The 27,854-nt window shown below is 39.3% G+C and overlaps 1 protein-coding gene across 2 annotated transcripts; it reads left to right on the top strand.

Moving 5' to 3' along the window:
- The first annotated feature begins 26 nt into the window (after nt 1-26).
- On the top strand, nt 27-27,854 carry LOC124615345 (adenosine kinase-like). 2 transcript variants are annotated; one of them, XM_047143151.1, is made up of 3 exons: nt 27-338; nt 2,700-2,864; nt 25,904-27,854. In XM_047143151.1, the coding sequence occupies exons 1-3, from the start codon at nt 160-162 to the stop codon at nt 26,673-26,675; spliced, it is 1,116 nt and encodes a 371-aa protein (XP_046999107.1). In that variant the 5' UTR covers nt 27-159; the 3' UTR covers nt 26,676-27,854. The 2 variants fall into 2 exon arrangements, with proteins under 2 accessions (XP_046999107.1, XP_046999108.1); XM_047143152.1 differs by lacking the exon at nt 2,700-2,864.

Below are 27,854 nucleotides of genomic sequence, written 5' to 3'. Positions count from 1 at the left end.
CAGATAAACTCATGAGTTTTTGTCAACTGTTTGTCAATTGTTTGGGAGTATCTCGGATAAAATTATGGAGTCAGGAGTCGTCTGCTAGTGGAAAATGTTTAGGTAAAACATCGAAAATTTTGTCATGTATGTGCATCAATAATCAGTGAACGTAAGACAATGTATGCGAAAGGAAGCACATCAGTTGATCCATTTGTTGCTGCGTTTGGAAATCCGTTGTTGGATTTGTGTGTAATTATTAATGACAGTGAAATTTTGAATAAATACGGTCTGCAGTTCGACGGACAGGCGGAAATTACCGAAGAAGAATTAGGCATAGTAGATGATATTCGAGTAAGGTAAGCCAAACAATTTTTTTTTCGTGAATGTGAAACTGTTATTATGAGACAATGACTTTCAGTTCGTTTGGCAGAATGATCAATAATGACTAAGAGTAATCACTCTCTAGATCTAATATTAACCCTGCTGAGCTGTCCGGGTCTATATGACCCAAAATGGTTATAAATTTCGTTTCGTGTTATTTAAATATCTAAAGAACTATGAAACTTGGCGACCTTTGTCTGAAAATGCAAGGGCAGTATGTGGTTAAGAAAGTTTTAAAATATTTTAAGTCATATGGTCAGTGTAAGCCGACATTAATATGATTATTCTAAAGTCAAATACTTTCTGGTTGTCTCATGTTTTATAGTAGTAATGACTTTCCTTGTTCATACTTAACGCTCAACATTCAAGAAGTCAACATCAGCGCTGCGTTTACAACAATGGACTTCTCAACTGTTGGAATTAACCATTGTTTCTGCTCAGTTTGTGTTATCTATCGTTTTGTGATCAGTCTGAATTGTTGACATCATGTTGATTGTATCATTGACTGACGCAGGGTTGGGAGAACACGGCCGCCCGTCTCATTCGATCGTCATCGGGAGTACTCCAAGTATGCAAGCAGCAGAATAAGTGATTTAAGTTCATTTGAAGTATTATTTTCTACAGCACTTCAGAATGAAATACAAGGGATGTCAAATATTGAGGGGTAACGAGTTTACGGTAAACAATAGACAAACATTGATGGTTCTCTTTTTCATGCATACGTATGACTCTTATTCCTTGCGGCTGTATATCGCTCACATGGGGAATCTACAATAAGTTTGTGGGATAAGGATACTCGGTGGAACATATTTCGAGCAACCATGTCCCTAGTAACATTCTGTAATATATCTCACTCCTTGAGGTTTGATAGGAAATCCACAAGAGAGGAAAGACGACGTACTAATAAACTCGCAGTATCTGGGAGAAGAGGTTATAAGTCCTTCGTAAACTGTATAATCCAGAGGAAAATGTGGTAGTTGACGCTCAGGTGGTAGAATTTAAAGGCCGCTGTCCATTCAAGGAGTACATCCCAAGCAAACCGGCAAAATATGGAATCAAGATATACATTCTGAGTGATAGCAAGTCTTCACATGTACAGAAAAGGAGAGTGGAGCGGCATCAGAAGAAAGTCATGGAATGAGAGTAGTTTCTGATGTTGCCTCCGACTTGCGGGGTCAGAATGTGACAACTTTTTTACATCATATAATTTGAGAAAGCTGCTTCTGGAAAGGAAACTGACAATGCTAGGAGCCAGAGCTTACACAAAATATGACCAACCAGGAGGTTCATAGTTTCTCATTTTACGTCACAAATGATACTACGGTGGTCAATTACATTCCCAAGAGAAATATGAATGTTGTGCTAATGAGCACGCCCCACCCTGGTTGGGAATAAGTGACAGGGCTGATAAGAAGCCAAAATTGATTTTAGATTATAATCCAACCAAAAGGGCTGTAGAGGCACTCGATCAGCGAACAGGTACATATACATGCAAACGAAAAACCAATAGGTGGCCCATGATAGTTTTCTACAGTATTCTTGACGTTGCTGCTTGTAATGAATGTCTTACGGACTTCGATTGACCCTTACTGGATTGCAAGAAAATTGACTAGAAGGAGAAATTTTTGGAGGAACTTGGAAAGTAACTGGTTGCAGAGCACATTACATCAAGGAAACATTTTCCAAGAACAGAAAATTGTTCGAGAATGGTGAGAAGCATCCAAGACCCTGAAGGATTGGTAGGTGTGGGTAATCAGTAACAACAAGAAACTCCACTAAACGTGCTCGCTGTGAGTTCTGTCCTTCAAGCAATGACAATAAAACTAACATGCTGTGTGGAATGTGTAATAAACACGTATGAAAAACGTACGTCACGTACTTGTGTCCAAGCTGCAATGAATGAGAAGGAAAGAAAATGACATGGACTGATAGTTGTTGAGAATGACTTTTGGTGGAATATACCGTGCATCAATATTAAAATAATAAATTTTCGTTAGTGAAGCTCTGTGTATTGTTCTTATTACTGTTATCGCTGTAATCATTAACAACATACTGTAATTTAACAACAATGTCGACCGTTTACTACTGTACGAAAAATATGTTTGAGTAGAAGTTTTTTTTCTCCAGGATTTCATTATGTCTGCTCATATTGACCTGACTTTACATTTGTGTAGTGCAAGTGAACAGAACAGTAAAGTTAATGTTTGTATTGTTCATTATATGTGGGTACATCGAACATTTCATTACAATGCTGTCGTGTAGTTGGATAGCCTTTAAGGCCGTACAGTACGTACTCTAATTAAATGTTTGCGTGTTGAAATTTACAAATTTTACAGATATTCGCCGCAGTACAGTGCGGGTGGAGCAGCGCAAAACTCATTACGGGTATTTCAGTGGCTCGTTAGAGAGCCATTTAAGTCGGTCTACTTCGGTGGTATCGGGACCGATGACCGAGGTGCGCTTCTTGAACGCCTAGTAAAAGATGCTGGCGTCAGTACCAGGTATTTAAAGTGGCGAGCAAATTTTTTGGAAAAATACCAATGTTGCTGTTCAACTGAGAGGCTGGCGTATTTCTTTTACGTTTATATTATGTAACCACTTACTCCACCTTCCTATTAGTAGTTTCATACTGTCACAGATATTTCATAGGCGTATTCGAAAAACACGACGATCTCCTCAAATCAGCTTCATACGGCGAATAATGGAGATAATGCAGTCACATGTACTGTGAAATTAGTGTTCATGTGACATGTGACACAAGATTTGTTCTGCACCACCGAAAGTAACTACAACGAGTATAAATTTTTCAGCATGAAAATAATTTTATATACCCTCATAAAAATCTACATCAATGCTCACTGTGAAGTGTGTGGCAGAGGGTACATACTACTGGACTGATTATTAGAGCTTTTTTTTCGTTCCATTCATGTAAGTAGTGTGGAAAAATAATTTTTAAATGCCCCTGTATGTGCTGTAATTAATCTAATCTTATCTTCATGATCGCTATGGAAGGGGTTATAGTATATTCCTAGAGTCATCATTTAAAGCCAGTTCTTTAAACTTCGTTAAGCAGGCGTTATTGGGATAGTCTTCGTCTATCTTGAAGAGTCTGCCAGTTCAGTTCACTCGACATGATAGTGACACTCTCCCATGGGTCAGACAAACCATTTCCGTGCTGCCCTTCTCTGAGAATGCTCCGTATCCCCTAACAGTCCTATTTGGTATGGGACCCACACACTTGAGCGATATTCTAGGATGGATCACACAAGCAATTTGTAAGCAATCTCCTTTGCAGGCTGATTGCATTTCCCTAGTATTCTACCTAAAACTGAAGTCTGCCACCTGCTTTAGTCAAAACTGATCCTGTGTCATCATTCCACTTCGTGTCCCTACTAAGTGTTACATCCAAGTATTTGTATGAGTTTACAGATCCCAACTGTGACTCACAACTATTATATTCATATCATTCTTATTTGTGGTTGTTTTGTGGTTTGCACAATTTTACAGTTTTGAACATTTGTACAGCTTCATTCGCACTATGTTTCATTGTAGATAACTGCATTATTAGCAAAGTGTCTCGGGTTAGTATTAATATTGTCTGCAGGATCATTAATATACAACATGAACAGCAAGGGACCCAACACTCTTCAATGGGGTACACCCAAACTTACTTCTACATCTGTCGATGACTCTCCATCCATGATAATATGGTGCGTCCTTCCTACCAAGAAATCCTCAATCCAGTCATATATTTTGTCTGATACCCCATATGAGTGTACATTTAGTAATAAGTGTATGTGTGGCAGTGAGTCAGATGCTTTTCAAAAGATCAGAAATACTGCATCTGCCTGACTCCCATGACACATGGTTTCACATAGAGCCTAATTGTTTTTTCTAAATCAGTGCTGGTTGGCATGGAGGAGGTCATTCAGTTTAGATACTTCATTATGATTGAGCTCGGAGTATGTTCTAAGATTCTACAACAAATGGATATCAAATATATGGGATGGTAGTTTTGTGGATGACTTCTGCTACCCTTCTTGTAGACAGGTGTCAACTGTGTTTTCTTCCAACTACCAGGTACAGTTTTTTGTTAAATTGTAGTTAACAAAGGGGCTAACTCAGCTAGGAATTGGGTATAGAATCTGATAGGGATTTCATCAGGCCCTGGGACCTTGCTCGGTTTTAACTATTTCAGCTGTTCCTCAATGTCACTGACACTAATATTAATTTCAGTCATCTTGTTGATGGTATGAGAATTAAGTTGGGGCAATACACCCTGGTTTTTCTTTACAGAACATTTAAAACCAGAGTTGAGCATATCTGCTTTTACTTTGCTGCTCTCAGTTTTAGTTCTAGTCTCGTCCATGAGTGAATGGATGCTAGCTGTGGTGCCACTAACACCCTTTGCATAAGACCACAATTCCTCTGGGTTTTGTGAAAGATGATTTTATAGCATTCCGCTATAGTAGTTACTGAAGGTGTCTTGCATTGCTCTCTTGACTGCCAAACACATTTCATTCAGCATCTCTCTATCTATAGCCCTATGTTTTGTTTTGTACCTATTATGCCGTAATCTCTGTTTCGCCAGAAGTTTCTTAACAGTGACTTAACACTATGGACGATCTCTCCCATTATGAAATGTCCGACTGCATACATGTCTATCCAGTGCATGGTCAACTATTCTTTTAAACTTGAGCCATAGTTCCTCTGTATTTCTTGACCAAACTTGCCTAAAACTGGCCATTTTCTTACCATCATTTCGAACATTTTATTGTATAACAGAATGATTTTAATAATAAATATATGCATATTGCAGTATCCCCCCACCCCCCCATGAACCATGGACCTTGCCGTTGGTGGGGAGGCTTGCGTGCCTCAGCGATACAGATAGGTGCAACCACAACGGAGGGGTATCTGTTGAGAGGCCAGACAAACGTGTGGTTCCTGAAGAGGGGCAGCAGCCTTTTCAGTAGTTGCAAGGGCAACAGTCTGGATGATTGACTGATCTGGCCTTGTAACAATAACCGAAACGGCCTTGCTGTGCTGGTACTGCGAACGGCTGAAAGCAAGGGGAAACTACAGCCGTAATTTTTCCTGAGGGTATGCAGCTTTACTGTATGTTTAAATGATTTGATGGCGTCCTCTTGGGTAAAATATTCCGGAGGTAAAATAGTCCCCCATTCGGATCTCCGGGCGGGGACTACTCAAGAGGATGTCGTTATCAGGAGAAAGAAAACTGGCATTCTACGGATCGGAGCGTGGAATGTCAGATCCCTTAATCGGGCAGGTAGGTTAGAAAATTTAAAAAGGGAAATGGATAGGTTGAAGTTAGATATAGTGGGAATTAGTGAAATTCGGTGGCAGGAGGAACAAGACTTCTGGTCAGGTGACTACAGGGTTATAAACACAAAATCAAATAGGGGTAATGCAGGAGTAGGTTTAATAATGAATAGGAAAATAGGAATGCGGGTAAGCTACTACAAACAGCATAGTGAACGCATTATTGTGGCCAAGATAGATACGAAGCCCACACCTACTACAGTAGTACAAGTTTATATGCCAACTGGCTCTGCAGATGACGAAGAAATTGAAGAAATGTATGATGAAATAAAAGAAATTATTCAGATAGTGAAGGTAGACGAAAATTTAATAGTCATGGGTGACTGGAATTCGAGTGTAGGAAAAGGGAGAGAAGGAAACATAGTAGGTGAATATGGATTGGGGCTAAGAAATGAAAGAGGAAGCCGCCTGGTAGAATTTTGCACAGAGCACAACACAATCATAACTAACACTTGGTTTAAGAATCATGAAAGAAGGTTGTATACATGGAAGAACCCTGGAGATACTAAAAGGTATCAGATAGATTATATAATGGTAAGACAGAGATTTAGGAATCAGTTTTTAAATTGTAAGACATTTCCAGGGGCAGATGTGGACTCTGACCACAATCTATTGGTTATGACCTGTAGATTAAAACTGAAGAAACTGCAAAAAGGTGGGAATTTAAGGAGATGGGACCTGGATAAACTGAAAGAACCAGAGGTTGTACAGAGTTTCAGGGAGAGCATAAGGGAACAATTGACAGGAATGGGGGAAAGATATACAGTAGAAGAAGAATGGTTAGCTTTGAGGGATGAAGTAGTGAAGGCAGCAGAGGATCAAGTAGGTAAAAAGACGAGGGCTAGTAGAAATCCTTGGGTAACAGAAGAAATATTGAATTTAATTGATGAAAGGAGAAAATATAAAAATGCAGTAAATGAAGCAGGCAAAAAGGAATACAAACGTCTCAAAAATGAGATCGACAAGAAGTGCAAAATGGCTAAGCAGGGATGGCTAGAGGACAAATGTAAGGATGTAGAGGCCTATCTCACTAGGAGTAAGATAGATACTGCCTACAGGAAAATTAAAGAGACCTTTGGAGATAAGAGAACAACTTGTATGAATATCAAGAGCTCAGATGGAAACCCAGTTCTAAGCAAAGAAGGGAAAGCAGAAAGGTGGAAGGAGTATATAGAGGGTCTATACAGGGGCGATGTTCTTGAGGACAATATTATGAAAATGGAAGACGAGGTAGATGAAGATGAAATGGGAGATATGATACGGTGTGAAGAGTCTGACAGAGCACTGAAAAGACCTGAGTCAAAACAAGGCCCCGGGAGTAGACAACATTCCATTAGAACTACTGATAGCCTTGGGAGAGCCAGTCCTGACAAAACTCTACCATGGTGAGCAAGATGTATGAGACAGGCGAAATACCCTCAGACTTCAAGAAGAATATAATAATTCCAATCCCAAAGAAAGCAGGTGTTGACAGATGTGAAAATTACCGAACTATCAGTTTAATAAGTCACAGCTGCAAAATACTAACACGAATTCTTTACAGACGAATGGAAAAATTAGTAGAAGCCAAACTCTGGGAAGATCAGTTTGGATTCCATAGAAACACTGGAACACGTGAGGCAATACAGACCCTACGACTTATCTTAGAAGAAAGATGAAGGAAAGCCAAACCTACATTTCTAGCATTTGTAGACTTCGAGAAAGCTTTTGACAATGTTGACTGGAATACTCTCTTTCAAATAGTGAAGGTGGCAGGGGTAAAATACAGGGAGCGAAAGGCTATTTACAATTTGTACAGAAACCAGATGGCAGTTATAAGAGTCGAGGGACATAAAAGGGAAGCAGTGGTTGGGAAGGGAGTAAGACAGGGTTGTAGCCTCTCCCCGATGTTGTTCAATCTGTATATTGAGCAAGCAGTAAAGGAAACAAAAGAAAAATTCGGAGTAGGTATTAAAATTCATGGAGAAGAAATAAAAACTTTGAGGTTCGCCGATGACATTGTAATTCTGTCAGAGGCAGCAAAGGACTTGGAAGAGCAGTTGAATGGAATGGACAGTGTCTTGAAGGGAGGGTATAAGATGAACATCAACAAAAGCAAAACAAGGATAATGGAATGTAGTCGAATTAAGTCGGGTGATGCTGAGGGAATTAGATGAGTAAATGAGACACTTAAAGTAGTAAAGGAGTTTTGCTATTTGGGGAGCAAAATAACTGATGATGGTCGAAGTAGAGAGGATATAAAATGTAGACTGGCAATGGCAAGGAAAGCGTTTCTGAAGAAGAGAAATTTGTTAACATCCAGTATTGATTTAAGTGTCAGGAAGTCATTTCTGAAAGTATTTGTATGGAGTGTAGCCATGTATGGAAGTGAAACATGGACGATAAATAGTTTGGACAAGAAGAGAATAGAAGCTTTCGAAATGTGGTGCTACAGAAGAATGCTGAAGATTAGATGGGTAGATCACATAACTAATGAGGAAGTATTGAATAGTATTGGGGAGAAGAGAAGTTTGTGGCACAACTTGACCAGAAGAAGGGATCGGTTGGTAGGACATGTTCTGAGGCATCAAGGGATCACCAATTTAGTATTGGAGGGCAGCGTGGAGGGTAAAAATCGTGGAGGGAGACCAAGAGATGAATACACTAAGCAGATTCAGAAGGATGTAGGTTGCGGTAGGTACTGGGAGATGAAAAAGCTTGCACAGGATAGAGTAGCATGGGGAGCTGCATCAAACCAGTCTCAGGACTGAAGACCACAACAGCAACAATTGCAGTATCTGTTTGTATAGTTCCCCTTGTATTTGTTACAGGTGCCTGGCCACCTATATTAGCAGACTGGTGTTTATGATGGCAAATATAAACAACTGGTACATTGTTTATAATCCTTTTTTTTTCTCAGAAACTGCATTACATCATATACACAGAAAGAAGAAACTACAAAGCAAAGGTAGTCCACACATCATAAGACAGCAGTGACAAGGATGAAACACGGAGCCAGATTACCAACATAATAACAACATCATTTAATCTGGCAACAGTTTTAACATTTCAGTAAGGTACTTTTGTTGCCCCATAAAAACTAAAATAAACCCCGTCCGAACAGGCCATGAAGGCCCAATGGTACCGCCCGGCTGCCATGTCACCCTCAGGCCACTGACGTCACTGGATGCGGATATGGATTGACATGTGGTCAGTACACCGGTCTCCCAGCCATATGTCAGTTTATGAGACCGGAGCCACTACTTCTCTCTCAAGTAGCTCCTCAGTTTGCCTCCCTAGGGCTGAGTGCATCCCGCTTGCCCAGCACTTGGCAGACCGGATGGTCACCCATCCAAGTGTTAACACAGCCCGACAGCGCTTAACGTGGGTGATCTGACAGGAATCGGTGTTACCACTGTGGCATGGCCGTTGGCTGTGTTGCTCCATAGCAAGTAATTTAGGTAATACATTGGCAGACAATTCCTTTGACTGCAAATACTTAACAATGATATCACTCATTTTTACACATTGCCTAATAAAATGTCCCTTAGCACAAACACGTTTAAATCCAGAATGCTGAACTGGATATTATGACAGTCTAATAGAACTCTCCTTCCCGTGAAAAATGATTACAGGAATTTTGTTGCCGTCTATTTATCAAGTTTCCTGTCAACCATCTCAGAGACACTGTGTCTTTGTCTGCAGAATGTAAAGTTGCATATTCAGCTTCCATAGTTGAAGTGGTAACATCCTTCAGTTTCTTGCTCTCCAGGAAATTATATTTTTCTCTGACAGAAAACTACTTCAATATTGTTACAACCCAATAGTTAAATCATCTACAAAATTTGAATCAACAAAACCAATTATATACAGATCTCTAAAATTCCAGATGTTAAACACAAAGCCATAGTTCATAATACCGTTGAGATAATGAAGAACTTTCTTTGCTGCCATCCAATGCACACTAATAAACTTACAAATGTTGAATTTAAAATACAAACTGCGTAAGATATTTCAGGTCGTGTATTAGTACTGTTATACAGGAAACATCCCACAAGTTCCTGATATGGCACTTGAACTTTATCATCCTGCACATACCAAAGCTTTAATCCAGTCTCCATAGGCATTTCTGTGGAAATACAGTCAAACGTTAACTTTAAAATGCATAGATAATCCCCGATACACCTTATTTTTATCATAACATTATTACAAAAGAATTAAAAATCATCTACATACAAGACAACAATTGCAAGACTTTTACCCACTTTTTATTGAACACACAATCTTCATCAGGATTCACAGCATGTCCCAGGTCTAAAAGGACAGTTTTTGTCTTTTTATATCACTGACTAGCTGTTTGGTTATAATAGAGGGAAACATTCCACGTAGGAAAAATATATCTAAAATCAAAGATGATGTGACTTACCAAATGAAAGTGCTGGCAGGTCAACAGACACACAAACGAACACAAACCTACACACAAAATTCAAGCTTTCGCAACAAACTGTTGCCTCATCAGGAAAGAGGGAAGGAGAGGGAAAGACGAAAGGATGTGGGTTTTAAGGGAGAGGGTAAGGAGTCATTCCAATTCCGGGAGCGGAAAGACTTACCTTAGGGGGAAAAAAGGACGGGTATACACTCGCGCACACACACACACACATATCCATCCACACATATACAGACACAAGCAGACATATTTAAAGACAAAGAGTTTGGGCAGAGATGTCAGTCAAGGCAGAAGTGCAGAGGCAAAGATGTTGTTGAATGACAGGTGAGGTATGAGTGGCGGCAACTTGAAATTAGCGGAGATTGAGGCCTGGTGGATAACGGGAAGAGAGGATATATTGAAGAGCAAGTTCCCATCTCCGGAGTTCGGATAGGTTGGTGTTAGTGGGAAGTATCCAGATAACCCGGACAGTGTAACACTGCGCCAAGATGTGCTGGCCGTGCACTAAGGCATGTTTAGCCACAGGGTGATCCTCATTACCAACAAACACTGTCTGCCTGTGTCCATTCATGCAAATGGACAGTTTGTTGCTGGTTATTCCCACATAGAATGCATCACAGTGTAGGCAGGTCAGTTGGTAGATCACGTGGGTGCTTTCACACGTGGCTCTGCCTTTGATCATGTACACCTTCCGGGTTACAGGACTGAAGTAGGTGGTGGTGGGAGGGTGCATGGGACAGGTTTTGCACCGGGGGCAGTTACAAGGGTAGGAGCCAGAGGGTAGGGAAGGTGGTTTGGGGATTTCATAGGGATGAACTAAGAGGTTACGAAGGTTAGGTGGACGGCGGAAAGACACTCTTGGTGGAGTGGGGAGGATTTCATGAAGGATGGATCTCATTTCAGGGCAGGATTTGAGGAAATTGTATCCCTGCTGGAGAGCCACATTCAGAAGCTGATCCAGTCCTGGAAAGTATCCTGTCACAAGTGGGGCACTTTTGTGGTTCTTCTGTGGGAGGTTCTGGGTATGAGAGGATGAGGAAGTGGCTCTGGTTATTTGCTTCTGTACCAGGTTGGGAGGTTAGTTGCGGGATGCGAAAGCTGTTGTCAGGTTGTTGGTGTAATGCTTCAGGGATTCCAGACTGGAGCAGATTCGTTTGCCACGATGACCTAGGCTGTAGGGAAGGGACCGTTTGATGTGGAATGGGTGGCAGCTGTCATAATGGAGGTACTGTTGCTTGTTGGTGGGTTTGATGTGGATGGACGTGTGAAGCTGGCCATTGGACAGGTGGAGGTCAACAGCACTTCTTTTCATGCCGATCACCTGCCACCCTACCTAAAACCTCTTTCCTCATTACCTTAGCCAGCTTCATCCTGACCCACAACTTATTCACTTTTGAAGACCAGACATACCAACAATTAAAGGGAACAGCCATGGGTACCAGGATGGCCCACCTGTCCAATGGCCAGCTTCACACGTCCGTCCACATCAAACCCACCAACAAGCAACAGTACCTCCATTACGACAGCTGCCACCCATTCCACATCAAACGGTCCCTTCCCTACAGCCTAGGTCTTCGTGGCAAACGAATCTGCTCCAGTCCGGAATCCTTGAAGCATTACACCAACAACCTGACAACAGCTTTCGCATCCCACAACTACCCTCCCAACCTGGTACAGAAGCAAATAACCAGAGGCACTTCCTCATCCTCTCATACCCAGAACCTCCCACAGAAGAACCACAAAAGTGCCTCACTTGTGACAAGATACTTTCCGGGACTGGATCAGATTCTGAATGTGGCTCTCCAGCAGGGATACGATTTCCTCAAATCCTGCCCTGAAATGAGATCCATCCTTCATGAAATCCTCCCCACTCCACCAAGAGTGTCTTTCCGCCGTCCACCTAACCTTCGTAACCTCTTAGTTCATCCCTATGAAATCCCCAAACCACCTTCCCTGCCATCTGGCTCCTACCCTTGTAACCGCCCCCGCTGTAAAACCTGTCCCATGCACCCTCCCACCACCACCTACTTCAGTCCTGTAACCCGGAAGGTGTACATGATCAAAGGCAGAGCCACGTGTGAAAGCACCCACGTGATCTACCAACTGACCTGCCTACACTGTGATGCATTCTATGTGGGAATGACCAGCAACAAACTGTCCATTCGCATGAATGGACACAGGCAGACAGTGTTTGTTGGTAATGAGGATCACCCTGTGGCTAAACATGCCTTAGTGCACGGTCAGCACATCTTGGCACAGTGTTACACTGTCCGGGTTATCTGGATACTTCCCACTAACACCAACCTATCCAAACTCCGGAGATGGGAACTTGCTCTTCAATATATCCTCTCTTCCCGTTATCCACCAGGCCTCAATCTCCGCTAATTTCAAGTTGCCGCCACTCATACCTCACCTGTCATTCAACAACATCTTTGCCTCTGCACTTCTGCCTCGACTGACATCTCTGCCCAAACTCTTTGTCTTTAAATATGTCTGCTTGTGTCTGTATATGTGTGGATGGATATGTGTGTGTGTGTGTGTGTGTGTGTGTGCGCGAGTGTATACCCGTCCTTTTTTCCCCCTAAGGTAAGTCTTTCCGCTCCCGGGATTGGAATGACTCCTTACCCTCTCCCTTAAAACCCACATCCTTTCGTCTTTCCCTCTCCTTCCCTCTTTCCTGATGAGGCAACAGTTTGTTGCGAAAGCTTGAATTTTGTGTGTATGTTTGTGTTCGTTTGTGTGTCTGTCGACCTGCCAGCACTTTCATTTGGTAAGTCACATCATCTTTGTTTTTTGACTAGCTGTTTGGTTTGAACTGTGGGAATTCATTTATTCCTCACTTGTATTTCTAGCAATTATCATGCAGGGTGTCCCATATAAAACCAGCACACTTCACACTCGAGTTCAAGTAGATGACGGGTACCAGGTAACAAGTTTTTTCCAGCCCAGTGCATGTCTTAGCCAAGTTATAGAGGATGTAGGATTATTGTGGAAGGGTTTTACAAAGCAAGATCATGTTGTGGTAGTGGGTGGAGTGGGAAACAGTATTGATATTGAACAGGGCTACAATATTGAGTGTGACAATAAAAATAACATTTGCGACAAACCATAAAAATGCTGGCTTGGTTCCTGCTTTTATGTGGTATTAATGCCCCAATTGAAAAGCTCTGTCAGGAGGGTCAATATGGAGCTAGATCAGCTGCTATGTCAGGCATAGGTTTGGTTCCTGTTAAGGGTATTGGTAGGTGGGACTTCACAAGACATGGCCTGCATCTCAGTAGGAAAGGGAAGGATAGTTTGGCTGAGATGATAGCAAAATCCTTAATGGAGGGGCACTGAAACTTGTGGGAGTACCTCTCTTTTAGGCTAAGATCAGTGTCGAATGATTCAACATTGAATGAAATTAAGCTTAATGAGAAGCTCAGGCAAACAGGTAATAGAGATGTTAAAATATCACAAGCTTCTCATAAATATACAGTGAAAAATAATGTTAGTATGTCACTAGATTGTGATAAAAGCACAGTGAAGAATAATGTTAGTATGTTACATCAGAATATTAGGGGATTAAAAAGCAAAGTAGATGAGCTTCTTGTTTGTTTAGAAGATTTAGAAACAGGGTGGAATAAATCTACTATGCCTGTCTTAACACCATGTAGTCACAGATATGGAAAAGATAAATGTAGGTGGATATAAGCTGTCAGCATATGTAAGTAGAGACACAATGGAGAGAGGAGGAGATGCCAAAACTTGTTCAGGGCAACATATAGAAGCATGTGCATGCGAGCATAAAGTAAATAATGGTACTTTTGTTCAAATGGCTCTGAGCACTATGGGACTTAACATCTGTGGTCATCAGTCCCCGGTACTTTTGTAATTGTAGCCATGTATAGCTCCCCATTGGGAGATTTTCAGCTATTATTGAAAAACTTGGATTTTTTGCTGTGCTATCTGTCAGAGAGAGGGAAGAAAATTATTGTTTGTGGGGATTTAAGTGTTGGTTTGCTGAAAGAGTCCAGTAGATAGCTTGACCTTCAAGTATTACTTGGTTCTTTCAATTTGACATCAGTTACTGATTTTTCTGCTTGGGTGGTACAGTAAAGCAGCACATTGATAGATGATGTTTTTATGGAAAAAGATAAATTTAATCAAATGAAAACTTCTCCTGTTAGGCTGGTATTACACTAACTTATTTCTTTGTCAAAGTTGATATATCAAATATTTATGTCAAAGAAATTTGATGGTGTAATAGGGAACTTTCAAATCTCACCTGTCATCAAATAAATATTATTAAATCAGGGTAGACTTACCGTGTTGGATGAGAAGGAAAGACACATCCCGCACGGTAAGTCTCCCCTGACCCGCGGTTTGGGATGTCTTTTCCAAAATCTACCCCATTTCCTAGACCTCTTCAGTCCTTTTCCTTCACCCTTCTTCCTTCCCCTTCGACCCTTCTGCCTGAAGAAGGAGCCACTGGCAACAAAAGCTTGCCAACTATAACGGTCTTTTATGTGTACACTTATGAAATTTGTTATTAATAACCCATTCCAATTCAAAAACAGTAGCGAAGTGCATAGCCACAATTCTAGAAGAAAGGAGATCTCCACTATTCTGGGTTAAATCTGACTTTGGCACCGAAAGGGATGTATTATGCTGCCACAACAGATGAATTTTTACATATGAAGTAGTAACTCTAAAAAAAATGTTAATTACATTGTATAAAGAAAACTTACGTTAAACTGACATGTTCCACATCATTACAAAATGCCGTAATTGTGATATATGAAACAAGTATGAATGTAATGTAATGAAACTAAAAATGAGTAGATAATAGTAATGTTACAGAACATTTAGTTACCTTCTTACAAGAGATGCTGGAACTGCTGGCCAAGGTCATCCAGACATCGCTGACTTCATATGATGATGTTACCAGCAACACACTGTGATTCTGCAGGCATTATGTCATTAATTTCTCTGTTAATGTTCCATTTAAGATCATCCGTTGTGTGAGGACTGGCAGCATACACATCACTTTTGAGTGTACCACTTAAATATTGCACAATGTTAAGTTTGGGGCTATAGGCCTCTCTTCTCTAAGTGGAGACGTTCTTTGTGCAGACTACATTGGTTGTCCTGCAACCAGTATCTGCAGTTCTTGGACTTTACACAGCCGGAAAAATGAGTCCCAGTAACCATTGGCAATTGATGTTTACAGCGAGATAAATAATGAATGCTCCTAACCCCACCTCCCCCCAACCCCCACCCCCTTTATCCACAAATTTCAACTCTTGCACCACACTCACGAGATAGGCTTTCAGGTTCATATTATTTAATACACACGAACCTGCTGCGATAACCTGCTTATCGATTTGCAGGGACTTCTCGTAATGTCCATGCGAATCCTGCCTGTAGTTTCAGGGATCCTCACAGTCGGTCACCTATTCCTCTGCACATTCTGAACAGATCCTACAACCCTCCATATCTTGTATAGATCTTGAATAGTGCTAGTCGTGGGAAGCTACCTACCAGGATACTTCGCTTGAAACATTCCTTTACATTCCTTGATGGAGCCTGTTTTTATGAAACACTCCACAGTATCAATTTGCTGTTCTATGCTAACTGCCCCATTTCTGTAACAGTTCACCACCACGAGCTTCTCACAACAACTGATGCGGTATAGGACTGCTATACTGGAGACTAAAAAAATTATGTGCAGCGTCAGTTACAAGATAATATGTGGGCAGCCCCCTATAAAATCTTGACAGAAAAGGTCCTCTGGTTCTGGCTACCTTGAGACGAAGATGACAGATGCTGTTACAAGGCTGGAGGGGTAGAGCAGAATTTTTGCTGCAGAAACTCCTTCCCAATGATGATGGTAACACTTGTGTAGAGATACATACTGGACTGGAACAAGAATATGTAACTGAAATGGTAGTTGGTCCATGTGCATACGAGGAGGTGGCTACAGAAATTGCGAGACTCAAGAAAGGGAAGGTCGAGGGCATCCATGCTGAAGTTCTTCAGCAGATTGCGCCACTAATAACAACTGTTCTAATTAAGACCTTAAATGAGGCATTACAGCCTCACATAATTCCCATAGCATGGAAAATGGCTAGTGCAGTAATAATAACGAAGTCCGTAGACAAAGATCCAAAGAACCCAAAATCCTATAGTCCTATCTGGCTTTTGAATAGTCTAGCCAAAGTGCAAGAACAACTACTGTGTGATAGACTCCAGTCTCGTAGAGGGTTTGTTGGATTGAATCCCCATCAATATTGATTCTGCAAGCACAATTCAGTCGACAATGCAATCAATCACGCCCTTGGCACAGGCAACCAAACGGAACAAAAATGTATGGTTGCAATTATGATTGACTTCGCAGGCATATACAATAATCTGTGGTGGCTTGAGATGTTTGCACATCTCAGAGAACTTTGGGATAAAAGGATGCCCACAGTGATCAATCTGTGGCCCCACCTCTTGGGACCTGTCAATCGAGCCCTTGTTAAATTTAGTTGAGAACCATGAGTGTGCTGATGGCATTGTGGCCTATGCCAGTGACATGTTATAGTCATTATGTCAGCAAATTCAAGAGCACAAATAGGAATGAGAGCAAGTAGCATATTGCGTGACATGGCCAGCTGGTGTACGAAACACAAAGTGACAATTTCTCTACACAAAATGTTGAAATGTGAAATGTATTTTATTCATCTCATAATGTCAAGGTTACAATTTGCTTATTTAAAATTTACAATAATACTTTGTGGAGAATTTACTTACTTGAAGTTTGTCAAACTTACAGTATTTACATCTGCTATAACTATCATACATTTTCATTCCATTTTAGGGATCCAGCTCAAAGTATCACTTCGTCCTTCATGAAATCTTCCACAGAGTAGTAGCATCATTCAATTAGAATATCATATAATTTGCTTTTTAAAATATTTACCTTCATATTCATTATGTCACACCCTTTTATTGTGTTGTGAATTTTTATGGCTATATACTGAAGAGTCTGACCATGCGGTTTTAAGTGATGAGAGGTGAGCATAAAGTTTTCTTTACATCTCGTGTCGTATGAGTGTTCAGAATGATTTTTTAAAAATAGATCAGCTTTGCTGCATAGGAAAAGAACTACCTCAAAGATGTATAAAAAGGGGACAGTTGATTTTTTTTAGCTCTTTAAATAATGGTTGACATGATGCCCTCGGCTGTGCAGAGCACATTTTACGAATGATTCCTTTTTGCAACTTCAAAATTCGGGTAACGTTTCCCAAAAAATTATGCCATATTGAATAATAGATTCAAAGTAGCTATAATATGCTATTTTCCTTGTGGCCATATCAGTGGCATAGGCTAAAATTTCCATTGCAAATGCAAGGCTGTTTAATTTATTTGCTAGATATTCTGTATGAGAATTTCAACTCAAAGTTCTGTCTAAGTTTCTTCCCAGGAACCTGACTGAGTCAAGTTCTTGCATTTTTTGATTGTTGTGAGTGATACAGGTTTATTCAATTTTTGACTGTTTGATTTTAAAGCTCATCATGTGCATTTTTGAAATGTTTAGCCTTAAACCATTTAGACTGAACCATATTTCCAGATTACGTAATGTGTTCATGACACACTGTGGTATGCTGTCAGAATTTTCATTTTCAATTAGGGCAGAAGTATCAATTGCAAACAAAGTTAAATGAGTATTTATATTGAAAGCAAGTCATTTACATAGAACAGGAATAAAATGGGTCCAAGGATTGAGCCTTGAGGAACACCTTGTGTGACAGTTTTCCACACTGAGAAGTAATCTGCTCCATTTGATGTTATTACTGCCCTTTGTTTCCTCTCCAAGAGATATGATTCAAAGCAATGTCCCTTATTCCGTATCTGTTGAGTTTTAAAAACATCAGGGCATGATTTACAGAGTCAAATGCTTTTGTGAGATCACAGATTATTCCTGCGACCTTATCTTTCCTATCTAGTGATGAAGTAATTTTTCCAATAAACTCATTTATCGCATCTGCTGTGTTGTTGCTGTGTTGGAAGCCAAACTGGTTGTGTGAAATGATATCATTCTGTGTGATGAAGCTTTGTATCTGTAAAGCAGCAATTTTTTTTCAAATATTTTTGGTATGACAGGGAGTATAGAGATGGGGCGATAGTTTCCCATATCATCTTTTGAACCATTTTTAAACAATGCTTTTACTTTCGCATGTTTCAAGAAATCAAGGAACTAACCTTCTTCAAAGGATTTGTTTATTATGAGAGAGAGAGGATGAGCTATTATGTTGTAATCTTTTTTAATTATTTTGGTGGATATCCTATCCCAGCCAGCAGAGTTTTTGTCTTTTAAGGAGAATATGACATTTTCAACAATTTTGCTGAGACTGTGTTGAATTTTTTAAGACATTCACTGGTATTGCCTTTTAACCCAAAACTACTGACTTTCTGATCATAATTTGCTATGTCTAAATCAAATTTTGCTACATTTATGAAGTACTCATTGAAGCACTCAGATATTTGAGCTAGATTTATAACCGATTTTTCTGTAAGTTTGACTTTTGAAATGTCTTGTTTGTGATTTCGGACACATAATTCAGACTTAACTACATACCATATTGTCCTTGTTTTATTTTCCTGCCCTAGAATGAATTTGTTATTTGCCATTTGTTTTGAAGCTTTCACAACTATTTTAAAAATAGTTTTATAGTTTCTAATATATTTTACAAAATCAGGATCTTTGTTGTACTTCAGCTGATTGTGTAGCTTCCTTTTCCTCTCACTGGATATTTTTGTTCCTGATGTGATCCATCTTATCTTATTTGGTGCTTTGTTGCAATATGATCTTGGAGGGAAAGCTTCATTAAATACTTCAAGAAAACTGTTTAAGACTGTACTAAAGTTTTCATTTGTTGATTCACTGTCCCCGAAACACCACTTAACTTTACTTGGTTTCTCGTAGAATATTTCAGTGTTTGTTTTATTGAGACTTCTTTTGATATAAATTTTTTTATACAGGGTGATTCAAAAAGAATACGACAACTTTAAAAATGTGTATTTAATGAAAGAAACATAATATAACCTTCTGTTATACATTATTACAAAGAGTATTTAAAAAGGTTTTTTTTCACTCAAAAACAAGTTCAGAGATGTTCAATATGGCCCCCTCCAGACACTCGAGCAATATCAACCCGATACTCCAACTCGTTCCACACTCTCTGTAGCATATCAGGCGTAACAGTTTGGATAGCTGCTGTTATTTCTCGTTTCAAATCATCAATGGTGGCTGGGAGAGGTGGCCGAAACACCATATCCTTAACATACCCCCATAAGAAAAAATCGCAGGGGGTAAGATCAGGGCTTCTTGGAGGCCAGTGATGAAGTGCTCTGTCACGGGCTGCCTGGCGGCCGATCCATCGCCTCGGGTAGTTGACGTTCAGGTTTCATAACTAACCTTTTTCGTAGGACTCTCCATACAGTTGATTGTGGAATTTGCAGCTCTCTGCTAGCTCTGTGAGTCGATTTTCCTGGGCTGCGAACAAATGCTTGCTGGATGCGTGCTACATTTTCATCACTCGTTCTCGGCCGTCCAGAACTTTTCCCTTTGCACAAACACCCATTCTCTGTAAACTGTTTATACCAACGTTTAATACACCACCTATCAGGAGGTTTAACACCATACTTCGTTCGAAATGCACGCTGAACAACTGTCGTCGACTCACTTCTGCCGTACTCAATAACACAAAAAGCTTTCTGTTGAGCGGTCGCCATCTTAGCATCAACTGACGCTGACGCCTAGTCAACAGCGCCTCAAGCGAACAAATGTACAACTAAATGAAACTTTATAGCTCCCTTAATTCGCCGACAGATAGTGCTTAGCTCTGCCTTTTGTCGTTGCAGAGTTTTTAATTCCTGAATTTGTGGTATTCTTTTTGAATCTCCCTGTATTATGTTGATTAGTTTTTGGCAGTGAGACAAACAAGGCTGAGTGATCAGAAAGCCCTAAGTCGAGACAGAATTTATGTACATTATCAAAGTATTAATTTGTTACAGTGTTGTCTGTGCATGTTGCTGAGTGAATATTTTCTCTGGTGAACTCCAAAAATTTAGTTTTAAACCAGACTTTTTAATTGAATCAAGAAATTTTGTTGATTCTTTATTGTCATTTGCAGTGTTTATATTAAAATCTGCTTCTATTACACTTTTTTTCTTCTTTTGTTTCTTTAGTTTATGTAGCAAGCACTGGAATTTAGAGAGGAAAGGTGTGACTAAAGCCCTTTCAGGAATTCTGTAAATTGAAATGACTAACATATTAAGGTCCTTAAGCTCTACGCAACAACTTTCGAATATGCAGTCTTCATGTAAACAATTAAAATCTGCTCTCACTTCATAGCTTCTAGAAGAGTCAAGCAGTATGCAGCAACTTCTGTGAGGCTTTTTCTCTCTGCAATAGCTGCTTGCAACATTGAAATTTTCAATTTTATTTAAAATACATATTGTATTAGAGCTAAGCCTGTGCTCATTTAAACAAATAATTTTTATGTTTTTACATTCTGAGAGAAGAATTTGTAACTCATCGAGTTTGTAACTTAGGCTGCTGGAAGATTTAGAATTTAAGCCATTTATATTCCAGTGCATCAAATAAGAATTTTTGTTTATTTTAATGGTATTAAGCATACATTTTCGTAGACACTCTTTAGCAGTTTTCTCTTCAGCTAACAGGCATTTTTCTCTTACATACCCTCCAGTAAATATTAGTTTCTGTTAGTTTTAATGATTTTACAAACATCCATAAACATTTTGCTGAAGGTCATCGATCCTAGTCTGTTTGGATGCAGTCCATCCTTGGCTAGACATTCCTTGCCCAAAAAGTTTTTTGAGTTTATAAATATAGCATCTAGTCTGTCACAACACTCATTTATTCTTCAATTGATTCAATGGATATAACTGTCACTCACCGACCACCTGTTTATGATTCCACTGACCACTATCCTGGAAGCGGGGTAAATTATTCTGGCTAATAGGATTATATTTTTTGATTCGTTAATAATTTCCTCTTTGCTGTATCCTCAGAGGGAATTTGTCCCAACATGGATGAAAACGGCTTTGTAATTTTTGTTCGCTTCTTTTTTGATGTTTTCTCTTGAATTTTTAATGCTTTTAAAATAGTTACTGAGCTGATGGGACCTAATTCCTGGGCGGACTTCAACTTCGCAGGTTGGCACTACGACATTTTTCAACATGGAGTCGTCAATTCTGAGAAATTCATTTTCAGGGCACATGGCGTTCTTCCTTGTTTGCATCGATCATTTTTTGGGACATGGTTGAGTCGCAGTTTTCTTCATGAATAAGATCCGCATATTCATTTCTAGGTGTCAGTACTTCTGATTGTCGTTTTATTGCTTCCAAGGATGCATCATTACCGTTTTTTGAAACACAGCTTGTATCACTCCGCATCCACAGATTTCCATCGTTTCTGGCAATGTAGTCCCCGCAGTCACAGTCTTTTTGGCACATAAGTTCATTGTTTTCATTTTGTAACGTTAATCAGTCATCCTTAAGGGATTCAATATCTTTCTGCAGCAATTGAATAACAGTTTCTTTTGCAGTCACTTCACTTTGGAGATCAATCTTTTCTTCACTTAAATAGGTCCGTAAACAATCCTGGCAGCACCACAAGAAATTTTAGGTTTACTTTTGCACACTTTTCATGTAGCCAGAAGTGACACTTTACACACAGAATTCCTTTTACAACACTTTTTTGCATTCCTTGCACACTGCGCTGCTAAATGTTTGCTTTTTTGAAAGAGCTGCACTATTACACTAACCTATTGGTGCCATCTTTCTTCTTGTGTAGTACTGAAGGGAAGCCTTAACAAGGACCCTTCCATCAAAACACTGGACTCGCATTCGGGAGGACGATGGTTCAATCCCGTCTCCGGCCATCCTGATTTAGGTTTTCCGTGATTTCCCTAAATCGTTTCAGGCAAATGCCGGGATGGTTCCTTTGAAAGGGCACGGCTGATTTCCTTCCCAATCCTTCCCTAACCCGAGCTTGCGCTCCGTCTCTAATGACCTCGTTGTCGACGGGACGTTAAACACTAACCACCACCACCACCTTCCATCAAATTAAGAGTAAATAATATGTCTAGGAAAAGGGTCACAAGGAATCTGGGTGGCATGATCAATGAAAAGTTATCTTTCAAAGAACATACACAGATCACTTCTGACAAGACAGAAAAACTATTAAAGAAACTGACAAGAATCAGTACAATAGACTTCCAGTGACCATTAAGATATATGAGAGTGTATTGCTGTGCAATTTTTGAGTCCATCATATGCTTCACGGCCAGTATGTGGGTGCACAAACTGAGCCTTCCAATAAACAAAGCCACTAAGCCACTGTTCAGCACAGGCAGAGAAGGGTGTTGTTACGATTGTCGGGTGTCTTTGGAACCACGTCAGTGGTTGCCCTCTATGTGGTCCTTGGTCTCTTTTCAATTGACATCACTATCAGGTACCGTGGTGTAGCATGTTGGTTAAAGAGGGGTAACAGAGATAGAGTAAGGGCTATAATAGTGGGAGACATAAACAGTAAACTACACTTAGAAGCTTGGCATTAAGGGCTGTAATAGGGGGAGACATAAACAGTAAACTACGTCTAAAAGCTTGGCATATTGATACCTGGCAGAGAGAGACTGGGACGTGAGTGACAAGGGCTGTAGGGTCTATGACTTTTTCACGGATATTAGAGAGAGACTTAAAATGAAATATAGAGACTAGAGTCGAGGAATGACATTTTCTGACCAGTCATGGGCCCTACTCTACGTATTTACACTACGTGAATCTGAGGGAGAGTGATGTATGTTCACGTGGGGATATTGGGACCTCAGAACATACAATACTGCTTTGCATGCTGTGTACACAGGCAGAACATCTGGACCTGAGACACGATAACATTTACAAGTCTTTTAGAGACTGGATTGAACTAGGTAACACAGCAGACAAAATCTGTAGACAGTACAAGAAGAATATGTCAGAGACCTAGCAGGCATAGACACAGAGAACATGGATATTCAATCCATAACAGTAGCACTGAAGATGCAGATGATAACACCATTGATAATGGCACATGTTCAGATATGGATAGTATAACAGTCTCATGCGTAATATATGGTACAATGTAGGAGGAATGAGACAATGTGATGAATTTACATGTGACAACTAGTAATCAAATTAAGTAGAAATATGAAAATCAGTGAATTTAAATGTGAAAATTGTGATAAAATAAAGAGACAGTTACAACATAAAACTATAAACTGTAAATGTAACAATAATATATACAATAAGTGAAATGATGATGATGTGATAACATGTAAAATAGTTGTTAGTTGTCGAAATAGGATAGAAAATTGCTGCTAAGAGGGCCACAGCGTGATAGCGCGAGGGCGCTAATGACCATAGAAGTTTTGCGCCCTAAAAAAAAAAAAAAAAAAAAAAAAAAAAAAAAAAAAAAAAAAAAAAAAAGCGTGATAGCGTCGTTCCGAGTCCTATCCCTCAGACTAGCACATATAGAATTCAAATTAAGTAATGTCAAGAAGTGTAATTTCAGTATAATGGCATTCTATGTCAAGCACCTAGCTCTATTTATACGAAAACCTAGAAACTTACATGTTAACAAAATGCTTACATTACATTTAGATATAGGCCAAAAAGGCTAAGGCTCAAGAAGTCCTCTCAGGTTTCCCTCTTTTGGCGCAGTTGGTGATAGGATCCATTTTTATTTTAACATTTTTATGTGTTAACAGTTGTAATTAATTTTTCACTTTTTCTTTTCTGGGGTTTTGTATTATGTTTATTTTCTAAGTATTGAAATGTTGCAAATAAATATTGTCAAGTCACTACAAACTAGTCCACCTCCACATAGCAGCACACAGGTATCGGCACATCTGTCACCCAAAGTAAGTACATCTGAGAGCGCATATGACTCTGTGGGGGGGGGGGGGGGGGGGTTATGTGGTGGCTAAGAGACCACCTGTAGGGAAAACAAAGGCAGCGAATCTAATAACAAGCAGAAGCTGAAAAAGAAAATCTGTGTCCTGCTTGACACCGAAATGTCATTGTAAGTATCTGGATGTAATGTTACAAAGCAATGTGAAATGTGAATGAGCATGTGATGATTGTGGTAAGAAAGACAAATGGGTGATTTCAGTTTACTGGGAGAATTTTGGGAAAGTGTGGTTCATCTATAAAGGAGTCCGTATAGGACACTAGTGCAACCTATTTTTGAGTATTGTTCAAGTGTTTGGGATTCACACCAGATCAGAGCAAAGGAAAGACCTTGAAGCAATTCAGAGGTGGGCTGCTAGATTTGTTACTGCTGGGTTAGAACAATGTGCAAGTATTGCAGAGATGCTTCAGGAATCCCTATAGGCAAGGCGGCATTGTTTTCGAGGAACACTTTTGAAAAAATTTAGAGAACCAGCATTTGAAGTGGAGTGCAGAAAAATTCTGCTGCCACCAACATACATTTCATATAAGGACCATGAAGATAAGACACAAGAAATTGGGTTACATATGGAGACATATAGGCAGTCAGTTTTCCCTCACTGTATTTGCAAATGGAACAGGAAAGGAAATGACTAGTAGTGGTACAATGTACACTCCACCAAGCACCTTGTGGTGGCCTGTGGAGTACATACTTAGATGTAGAAGATTTTCATTTTCCGTCCATAAATTGAGGGTCCACAGATATAGAAAAGGTTTATTTTTATATAGAGCTAAATTTGTTTTAAAGCAATTATCTTGAGCAGTTGGTTAGATAACCAATCTGTGAAGTAAACATATTGAATGTGATGACTAGAAATCAGTCTGAATATTTTGACTGAGTGAATATAATGATAGGAATTGGCAACTACAGGACAATTACACAATCGTTGATGACTTATTTCTGCATGTTTGATAGGGAGGTATCTGTACCTAACAAGTGTCACAAGAAAATAGTTACAAACTACCTGAACAACCATCAGCAAGCATTTCAAATATTGGGTATCTGTGCCATAACTTCAGAAGTATTGTTTGCCATTTGCTAGATACATTTGTCCTATGGAATGTTCAGTACTGAAGACCATTCGTGGCTCAAGAGGCATGTCAGAGATTTACTATAAAGCAGACAGAACTGCATAGCAGATACGAAAATACTAAACCTTAGGTGACAAAAGCACTTATTGTGTCACAAAGTGATTTCTTATCTGTGAAGTTATCAAAAAGTCTAAGGAAGTTATCATTTGTTGAAATGCCTATGATGGCATGAAAACAAAGATGACAAAATGAAGCTTGAAATACTATGTCTCTGGGTTCCTTCATTATATTGTTGCACTGATGTAAAAAAATATTATTAGCTCCTTATGTAGCTACTAATTCACCATAATAAAAAAAATTATTAGCTCCTTATGTGACTACTACTTCACTGTAAGTTATGGTTGTTGTGTGCCCTGAGCTATTTATTTGATCAAAAACCATGACACTTTTAATTTCATTTTTCAATGTGGAAGTAACTTTTTGATATATCATAGACATGTTAACGGTCACTAAACAAAAGCTTGTTTTATAGGCCATTCATAATTTTGTAGAATTACTGGATTTGTGCAAAAAATTTGAACTGACATAGCCATTGGTACTTGTATTTAAGGATGGCAGTTGCTTGTGTTTGTCAATGCCTTCGTTTCTGAGAATGCTTACCCTAATTTTTCTTACATCTATTTATTTATTTATTTACAGATATTCGTACAATCCTGGTTATCCCACTGGAACTTGCATTGCTCTCATCAATGGTGAGCACAGATCACTGGTGGCTCATATTGGGGCAGCAACCAAATATGACGGTTCATTACTGGATAGCAAGGATGTAACTAAATTACTAGAGTGTATAAAAGTGTTGTACATCGAAGGCTTCTTCTTGACTCACAGTTTTCCGGTGTGTGTTAGACTCATTGAGATATGCAAAGTAAACAAGATACCTTTAATCTTCAATTTAAGCGCTCCATATGTTTGTGAAAGTCATACACATGAGGTAACTGAGCTTGTTAAGGGTGCTAACATCATATTTGGAAATAGTGCAGAGTTTTATTCCCTTGCCAAGCAGTTGAATATTAAAAACAGTAGCTTAAAAGATATTGTTGTGAAACTTAGAGAAAATTTTAATAATTCTCTTGATGAGAGTAAACTACAGCATTGTGATGTATCACAGATCTTGAAGGAAGGGAAATTGATTATTGCTACTCAGGGCAAAAATTCTGTTATTTGTGTTTATGGGAAAACAAATACAGTTTTAGAAGTAAAAGTTGTAGAAATGGATCTCTCACAAGTGAAAGACACCACAGGTGCTGGAGATTCTTTTGTGGCTGGTGTTCTTGCAGGTATCTTCCACAACTGCAGTCTGGAAACCTGCATTCATTTGGGATGTTGGGCTGCTCAGGAAATTATTAAGCAGATTGGCTGTACAGTCCCTCCTTATCCTCCAGACGGTGCAAGAAAGTTCTTAGAGGGGTAATGTTTTGAAATTGTGATCTGAGTAGGATACTTGATTATTTTGGGATCTAGATTTAAATAAAATATTACAAAAAATAAATGCAATTTGTTATAGTTTCTTTCACTAAAAGACTGCAGAACCCTTTTCTACATGTGAAACTCAAAGCATCATATAGTTTGTGTGTATCTGAGTAAAGCTGTTAGTCACATTTCAATATTTTATTTTATTTGTAACCACAGAGAAAGTTTCCAAAGAAGGTTGAGAGATATCTTTACAGAACTGGTGTGTGGAGAATACTTGAAGTACCGTACATGAACATGTATGTGTTGATTTAATTACCCTTGTAACAAAAATATAATATAGTAAAGTACAAACCATGTCACTATTTGAGCCACTGTCTACATATAAGTATTGATACTTTGGTTGAGAAGTTGTCTCACTGTACTCATAACTCCCAAGTGCAGTATTGTCATCATATAATGCTGAAGAATGGACAACAGTGAAATTAACCATCGAACAGATGCACCTTTGTATAAAGTGTGCCGGCCACAAATAACATTGTCTTGTACCATTTCATTATTGCTTCAGCTAACTGAGTGCTAAGTTGTGTTGTCATATGTCCAAGTGAGCAGCGGTAATATAAAATCAGCTGCATGCTTGGTGAGAAAAAATGTATAATCCATAAAAGAAAATGTCGCAGATTCTGACCTAGTGGCACAATCCTACAACGAGGCAGTTGTATATGAAGCAATTAGCAGTCTAATAAGTGATTGGCTGTGATCTGATGCAACTGCACTGTTTAATGCTTCAAGTGTGTCATTACTGTGGGGTAAGAATTGTATGCAGTATCAGAGTGATATAATGGAAGTTTATTTTATTATTTTTTAATTAAACTGTGGTTTTGTTCATTTATGCTTACCTTGGTAACATGAAGACAGCTGTTCATTAAATGTATACAAAGTGTGCTGTGTGCCTGCTTGAGGGTTAATTGCACCAGATATATGTGAACAGTTTTTATGGCTGACATTCATATTGGTAAGAACTGTCAAGTCAGCCATATCATTATCACAATACTGAATTTTCGTGTGCCATATTCATTTGGCTGTTGATTAAGTGAATTACGTTCTGGAGTAATGTTGTGGCTCTGTTGTTGCATTTCGTAGAATGTTACTTAGAATAAAAATTTGATTTCCTTCCTTA

The sequence above is a fragment of the Schistocerca americana genome, chromosome 5 (genome assembly GCF_021461395.2).
Source record: "Schistocerca americana isolate TAMUIC-IGC-003095 chromosome 5, iqSchAmer2.1, whole genome shotgun sequence".
In the NCBI taxonomy this organism is placed as follows: domain Eukaryota; kingdom Metazoa; phylum Arthropoda; class Insecta; order Orthoptera; family Acrididae; genus Schistocerca; species Schistocerca americana.
The sequence above is the reverse complement of the archived record's forward strand: the minus strand, read 5'-3'. Positions and strand labels throughout refer to the sequence as shown.